At 40.0% G+C, this 7500-nt stretch overlaps 1 protein-coding gene across 12 annotated transcripts in view; it reads right to left on the bottom strand.

Annotated features, from left to right (window-relative positions):
- The window catches only part of mark3a (MAP/microtubule affinity-regulating kinase 3a), a 63548-nt gene that overhangs the window by 22588 nt on the left and 33460 nt on the right, over positions 1-7500 (bottom strand). For 7 of the 12 annotated variants that reach the window (XM_072457066.1, XM_072457056.1, XM_072457061.1 and 4 more), the window contains 4 exons: positions 7021-7091; positions 4668-4724; positions 3498-3734; positions 2654-2794 (listed from right to left, as the gene is read on the bottom strand). In XM_072457066.1, the coding sequence (XP_072313167.1) occupies positions 2654-2794; positions 3498-3734; positions 4668-4724; positions 7021-7091 (506 nt within the window). The remainder of the gene's footprint in view (positions 1-2653; positions 2795-3497; positions 3735-4667; positions 4725-7020; positions 7092-7500) is intronic. The other 5 variants (XM_072457068.1, XM_072457058.1, XM_072457063.1 and 2 more) reach the window with 1 other exon arrangement.

The raw sequence follows: 7500 nt of genomic DNA, 5'->3' as shown, positions 1-7500 counted from the left end.
GCGTTAGCATACGTCATGTAGCTGAAGGTGTTAGCGTTAGCATACGTCATGTAGCTGAAGTTGTTAGCATGTTAGCATATGTACAACTATTCACCATGTTCCTTCATCTGTTATTATTTTAAATCTTTTGTTTACTTCCGGTGTGTATCAGTATCATATTTCTGATACCGATACTTGGTCTGTAGTAGGTGTTGATACGATACCACTCTCAAACCACATACTGGCCGAAAGAGGGTACTGCTGTTTGTTGTTATAAAGAAAAATACAAAAAATAACGGTTTTCTAATTTTTAAATATCTTAAAAAAAATTAAAAAAAATACAAATAATAATATCATAGTACTTATTTAAAACCATTTTTCAGAGATTTTGAGAATGAATGTATGAATAAGATAAGATAAGCTCATTAATATGCAGAGTAAACAAAGCACGTGACTCATTAATATGCAGAGTAAACAAAGCACGTGACGCAGAGTAAACAGTATCGTATCGGTATCGGAACAACCATAACACTTTTTAAACATTTTGTCATTTCTTTGTCTTTTCCACATTGGTTTTGCATAATTAAACGATCAGAGATAAATCCCATCGCACGCTTCAGATCCGAGCGTTTCACATTTTAACAAAGCAATAACTCCAGAAATGTGAAAATGACGAGACTTTTGTTGTGCGCGTAAACGTGGACATCGTGCGGAGGCAGAAAGGAAACGCTCTGACCCTTTAGAGCTCGAACAGGAGCAGAACTCTCTAAGTTTAGAGTTCTTAGAGTTAGAAAGGTTTGTGAAAATGTGTATTAGAGAGAAAAAAGTGAATGGAAAAGAGTAAAACAAGGAGAATGAGAGCGACATAAACCAATCCCCACGCCTGCAACGATTAATCAGAATAATTGTGTCTACTTGACTAAAATGATTGCTGACCATTTTAATAATCGTAATGAAGGACCGCGCACTGTAAAACATGAGCCAAAAGAGGTTTAACCACTTTGATCAGAACCACGCCCGATACATGAACTCACAACGGCAAAATCATGAAAAAGTCCTGATTTTTATTGATAATACACTGTTTTTGGACGCATTTCTCGTATAAATTGTTAAATAAATGCATTTTTAACACCGCCGCGCACAATGTGAAGAATGGTTTGACTGAAGTAAGTTTTAATAAGCACATTTGTGAGTTTTAATAAGCACATTTGTGAGTAAATGTAGTTCTGTTGTGGTGTTTCAGGCGCCGTCGATCGTTTGTGATTAAACTCCAGCCAAATTAATTAGCGGCGCGCGAACTCTGATGTAACGACCCCGACGCGCGGCCTCAAACACGTGACTGGAGAACGCCGCGAGGACGGGACCAAACCGGCGACGCCGGTGATTTATTTTGTACAGAACCGGAGCGTAAAGCGCCCCCTACAGGTCACACCACTCTTTGAACTAAAATGCAAGTATTGAAAATATGTTTTTAATTTTGCTAAAAAAATTATAAAAATGTCACAGAACAGCAATTTTTTTAGGTTTATAATGTCACTTCCTGTTTGTAATTGATGACATCATACTAAGAAATTACCCAGCAAACACTGGGAAAAAAACTAATCTAATGCCAGTTTTTTTTAATTTAACAAATTAAAATATATTAAAGTGACATTATTTTGTTGAGTTAAAGTTAAGAGAACAAAAAATATATAATCGTGACAATTTTAGAAGCAAAATTAAGTATTTTCTTTCAATTTATCATCCATAAAAGAGTTAAATGTAAATAACTTTTTATATCTTGCTGTTATCGTCATATTTTTAAAAAAGCCGCTCACAAACTGGAGGAAAAGGAACACGTTAAAACCTCGAGAAGGAAAGAAAATTAGAGATTTCTCTGTTGTTTAGTCTCAATAATCGTGAATAATCGTTAAATCGTGATAATAACTCAATATCGTGACCGCCCTACTGTTGAATTTAACTGCACTTGTTTATTTAACTGGATATTATTAAGATTATTGCTATTACAGTAGAGTGTTTTTCATTTAATTTACAGATCAATCACATACTTTAACATCCTTTATAATCCTGACGCAAAATAAATTCAAAACTTATTTTCACGAGATAAAGACATAAAACAATTAGCATTAGCATCTGACGTTGGGTAATTATTGAAAAAGTGTCACGTTTTCTACTTCACTTTGTCTGGAATATTGAACACAGACGACATAAAAGTTAATAAATGCGCTAATACACGGCAAAAATATAATAATCTAAACGCCATTTTGACTTTTATCAATCACTTTTTATGTCAAGCTAAATGACACAGCAAAAGAGAAAGAAAATGGCATCGGATTTATCGTTTCATTTCTAAATTAATCAATAAACTCGGCCTTGTTAATAATTTGAAACTAGGACGAAACTGTTTGAGACTTCTGAGGCCGCGCTTTACTTTGAAAATCAGGAATTTCAAAGTAAAACCAGTTCAAATGCCACGGAAATCATCCCCGACTTTGGTTGAAGCGTCTATGAATTCACGATTTGAACAATAAGAACAATAAAGAAATGAGTGAAAAGACCAAACAAAAGGAGGAGACGGTGTGGACAGAGGACGGGCGGCGTTCCCATGGTGACGGCGCGGCATGCTCGGGGGTCGTGAGGCGTTCAAATGTAGAAAAAGCGGTGTCATATTTACGTTTTGGGCGTCCTCCCTCACCTCCAGAGTGCCGCGCTTGCCCGGGTTGAGCACCAGGAAGCGCTTCAGGAGGTTCTCGCAGTCCGTGGACATGTAGAAGGGGATTCTGTATTTGCCCCGCAGCACCCGCTCTCGAAGCTCCTGCAAGACGCACAACACCCAGAGCATTTACCCCGGGATCGACAAAGTCCCCGTGGGGTCTTATTCTGCGTCAAACCTGGTGAGGCTGAGGTTCAGTGTGTGAGTGTGAACTGGACATGAATGTCATAAACTGTGATGTAATCTATACTAAAACTGTTGCCCCTGCAGGTTTAAAACGGAATTAGTCGAAGTTTCCGCTTCAGGCCCGGTTTACCGCAGCTTCAGGCCCAGTTTACCGCAGCTTCAGGCCCAGTTGATCGCCCGCTTCAGGCCCAGTTTATCGCCCGCTTCAGGCCCAGTTTATCGCCCGCTTCAGGCCCAGTTTATCGCCCGCTTCAGGCCCAGTTTAGGGCCGCTTCAGGCCCAGTTTACCGCCTGCTTCAGGCCCAGTTTAGCGCAGCTTCAGGCCCAGTTAATCACCCGCTTCAGGCCCAGTTTATCGCCCGCTTCAGGCCCAGTTTAGCGCCGCTTTAGGCCCAGTTTAGGGCCGCTTCAGGCCCAGTTTATCGCCCGCTTCAGGCCCAGTTTAGCGCCGCTTCAGGCCCAGTTTAGCGCCGCTTCAGGCCCAGTTTAGCGCCGCTTCAGGCCCAGTTTAGCGCCGCTTCAGGCCCAGTTTAGCGCCGCTTCAGGCCCAGTTTAGCGCCGCTTCAGGCCCAGTTTAGCGCCGCTTCAGCCCCTCCCCACCCGCAGAGTCGTGCCGTACCTTGAGGTTCTGTCCGTCGAAGGGCAGCGAGCCGCTGACCAGCGTGTAGAGGATGACCCCCAGGCTCCACACGTCCACCTCGGGCCCGTCGTACTTCTTGCCCTGGAAAAGCTCGGGCGCGGCGTACGGAGGAGAACCGCAGAACGTGTCCAGCTTGTTCCCCATCGTGAACTCGTTACTGAAGCCGAAGTCTGCGATCTTTATGTTCATGTCAGCGTCGAGAAGAAGGTTCTCCGCCTGAAACACAACAGGGTTATGGTTACGATAGTCTTTATTATTGTGAAAATGTTCCACTTCCACTGTGAGAAAACCAGGGCTGCAACTTTGACATTTTGATTTTTGGAGAAACATTACAACTCCACAGAAATGTTAGAAGTCTAATCAAGAAGTTACTGAGAAGACGGGAACAATATGCAGTTAAGAGGGCAATTCTGTGATTATAGAGAATACATGAGGTCGAGTGAGGAAACTGCTCTGAGCCTCAGCCATGAGATAAAAATACAGTTATTCAATATTAAAGTGAGCAAAAATGGTGGGGATGGGCAATATTACACACACTTTTCTCCTCATATCGATAGATCGCCACTTTTGATTTTGTCGTTTTATCAAAAAAAGGACTTTTAATTTTAGTTTCCTGAACATGCACAAGACGGACTTCTAATAAGTACATTTTAAAACAAAAAAAAGGCAAATTTCTTCCTACAAACCGCTTTAATGACTGAACCTGTCGATTAAAAACACTCAAGCTGATCATTATAGAAAGAGGAGTGAGGCAGGGCTGTGTCTGGTCACCCCTCCTGTTTGTCCCAATTAGACAATCAAAAACAATCCGTGGCATTACAATTTACAGAAACGCCTGACTCTTGATCACGATTCATATTTGGTTGGGTTTTTTCAGAGCAGAAGTGGAGTCGCTTTCGATGGTGTTTTGATGGAGGTTTGATGGTGTTTCGATGGTGTTTTGATGGAGGTTTGATGGTGTTTTGATGGAGGTTTGATGGTCTTTCGATGGTCTTTCGATGGTCTTTCGATGGTGTTTCGATGGTGTTTCGATGGTGTTTCGATGGTGTTTCGATGATGTTACGATGGAGGTTTGATGGTGTTTCGATGGAGGTTTGATGGTGTTTCGATGGTGTTTCGATAGTGTCGTGTTACTCCAGCGTCTCTCACCTTGAGGTCTCTGTGAACAATGTGCTTCTGGTGGCAGTACTGCACCGCCGAGACAATCTGCAAAAGAGAGAGACAAGAGATTAGAGAGGGGAAGAGAGGAGGAAGAAGAGAAAGAGAGGGACAGGTGAGAAGAGAGAGGGGAGGAGAGGAGGAAGAGAGTGAAGGAAGAGAGACGAGAGATTAGAAAGGGGAGCAGAGAGGAAGAGTGAGGAGATAATGAAAAAGTCAAGAAACACAAATGAGAAAAATAGAGCGTAAAGAGGGAGAGAGAGACAAATAGAGAGCATAAAGAGGGAGAGAAAGACAAATAGAGAGCATAAAGAGGGGGAGGGATGGAGGGATGATTGTTTTGTTCACAGATGGAGGCAGAGGATGTGGTGAAGACGAGGGCGAGTTGTGGTCGAGAGACAAAATGAAAGAGCGACAGAAGAAGAAGAACTCAGACTTCAGACACGTTCTGTTTAAACTAAAGCTGCAGAAAAGACTCGACAAAGACGCATTTTAAACACTTTTAAATAATGTTGTTTTTACTGTCGTTTTGTTGCCCAGTTTTATATACAGTTTATTTATTTATATTTTTCCTTTTTAGTGAGACAAACATTAAGATGAAAACACTGAAACTAATGTCACATAAACAGAGGTAAATTATAAAATAAATAAAATAAATAAAAACACTACATTTTTGTGTACTTTTTTATAGAATAGATTGAATTTAAAAAATAATAATTTTTCATTCTAAATCTGTCACAATTATATTTGTGATTAAATTGTAACATGAATATTCACGATTCAATTTACCCCCAAAAAATACATTTTCTTCTCGTTTCTAGCTAAATCAGGATGCCTTGGAGTAAGATTTCTTTAACATTTACACTTTTTTTTAAAAATAACTAAAATGTGTTGCTCTCTAATCACATTTGTTGGTTACGTAAAAGTAAAAGCCATAAATACATTCAGCTCAGACTTACATAAGCACGTTTCTCCAGCCCAATCCTTTCTTATTTTGTATATTTACAGCCAAAACAGTGTGAAATGCATCATTGTTATCTATTTGTGATTCTGAATAAAGACAGCTACAATAAACATATTCATTCATCTGAAAAGGCTAAACGTTACACCTAATAACCAAACGAATCCAGACAAAAAGGAGATAATGAAACGAGCTGAAGTCGTTTGTCTCGTTTGAAGAAGGGAAGAAAGCGAAAGTGCAGAATGGAGAAGTGGAAAGAGGAAGGAGCGAGCGGTTAATGTTTTACAGACATTTACAGACGTTTAAGAACCTGAAGTCAATATTTACTTCTGCTACTTCTGCCCCCGGAGCGTAAAGAGGGAACTACCGGCTTAAGGCGCGCTCCAAAGTACAAAAACAACAGCATTTAAATGACCGAGTTAAACTGTTTACGGGTCGTTACGCAATCGTTGATGATTAATCCTCAAAAGAAGGAGAAATACTGTGCAACGTTTACTTTTGTGAGCTTTGAACCGTGTTGTATTGTTGGTCAAAAACATATCTGGAGTTTCAGGAATCCTGTTCACGAGCTCGTCTTTTCCGACCGCTCAGAAATAACTCTTTTGTCCAAAAAAATCCAGACTTTTCTCGTCCAAAAACCACCACTGGAATCTTTTAAATGTAGATATAACTTTAAGAAAATGTGAAATATAGCGCCCAAATAACGTTTGTCAAAGTCAAATCATTATTTATAGTGAACATCGAGACTTTTTAAATACATTAACAACCAAATAAAGGCTTAAATGTGGTGACTAAAGTCTTCTAGATTGAGAATATTTACAAATAAAGTGTATTATTAATGAGAATCAAAAATGGTTTATTATTTTTTTGACATTTTGAGTCAATAATGCAGCTGTATGTGTTATAAAGTTTTTGTTTTTGAGTTTGTATCGTCCAGATAACAATTACGACGGTCAAAACACAACCGCAATTATTCTTTGTATTCGACGAGTCACTTTTAGTCGATTAAATGTTGCAGCCAAAGTAAAAATGTCGTTGCGAGGAAAAGGTCTATGTGTTGGAGAGTCTGTGGGCTCCAGGTCCTTTTAAACGCTGTACTGCGGAACATTCCAGGCCAACGCAATAACCTCTTTACGGCGACAAACATGTGACACGCCATCAGAAAAGTGACATAATGTGCTTTTAAAATCTGTTTTGCCCACAACAGCCTGGGAGTTTTGACCGTTTGACCTCTGAACGACGGTGAAGGTGAACAAACGCTTTTGTGTCTCGCTTTCCGAGACACAAGAAACCAGGATATGTCACTTTAAAGGTGATTAATTTGTATTGTCCAGCGCGCGTGTGACAGGTAAATGAGTGATTATTAATCAGAAGGAGCCGTACCTGTCTAAACTTGGCCCTGGCCTCTTTCTCCTTCATCCGGCCGTGAGCCACCAAGTAATCGAAGACTTCTCCTGCGAAAGAGAAAGAGGTGACGACATCAGAATCAGAGCTGTGCACGAAAGCAAAGCACTGGAGAAAGAATAACAGCAACAACCATGTGGACTTACACGCTTTTCCCTTTTGATGCATTTGTACGGGGTTTAGACAGTCGCATAAAAAACTTTCTTTAAAAAAATGGGAATTGCCCAGAGTCAAAGAGAACAGTGTTTCTTTTCTAAACCACGACATGAAGCACAACCATTTTAAATCATCAAAACAGTGAATGTGTCAAAGGTTTTGCGCAAATTTATTTGTAAAAACGCCAAAAAACACTTGTTATAAGTGATAAGGCCGCTCACAAATTCGATATTGTATCAGCAAATGTATTACGCATTTGTTTTGATCAATTTCAGACTTTATTTATAGTCTCTATTTAAGCGC

The sequence above is a fragment of the Eucyclogobius newberryi genome, unplaced genomic scaffold, assembly GCF_026437365.1.
Source record: "Eucyclogobius newberryi isolate DKJ021-1_F unplaced genomic scaffold, fEucNew1.0.hap1 SCAF_21, whole genome shotgun sequence".
Lineage (NCBI taxonomy): Eukaryota > Metazoa > Chordata > Actinopteri > Gobiiformes > Gobiidae > Eucyclogobius > Eucyclogobius newberryi.
Note: the sequence above shows the minus strand (reverse complement) of the source record. Positions and strands in the feature narration are given on the sequence as shown.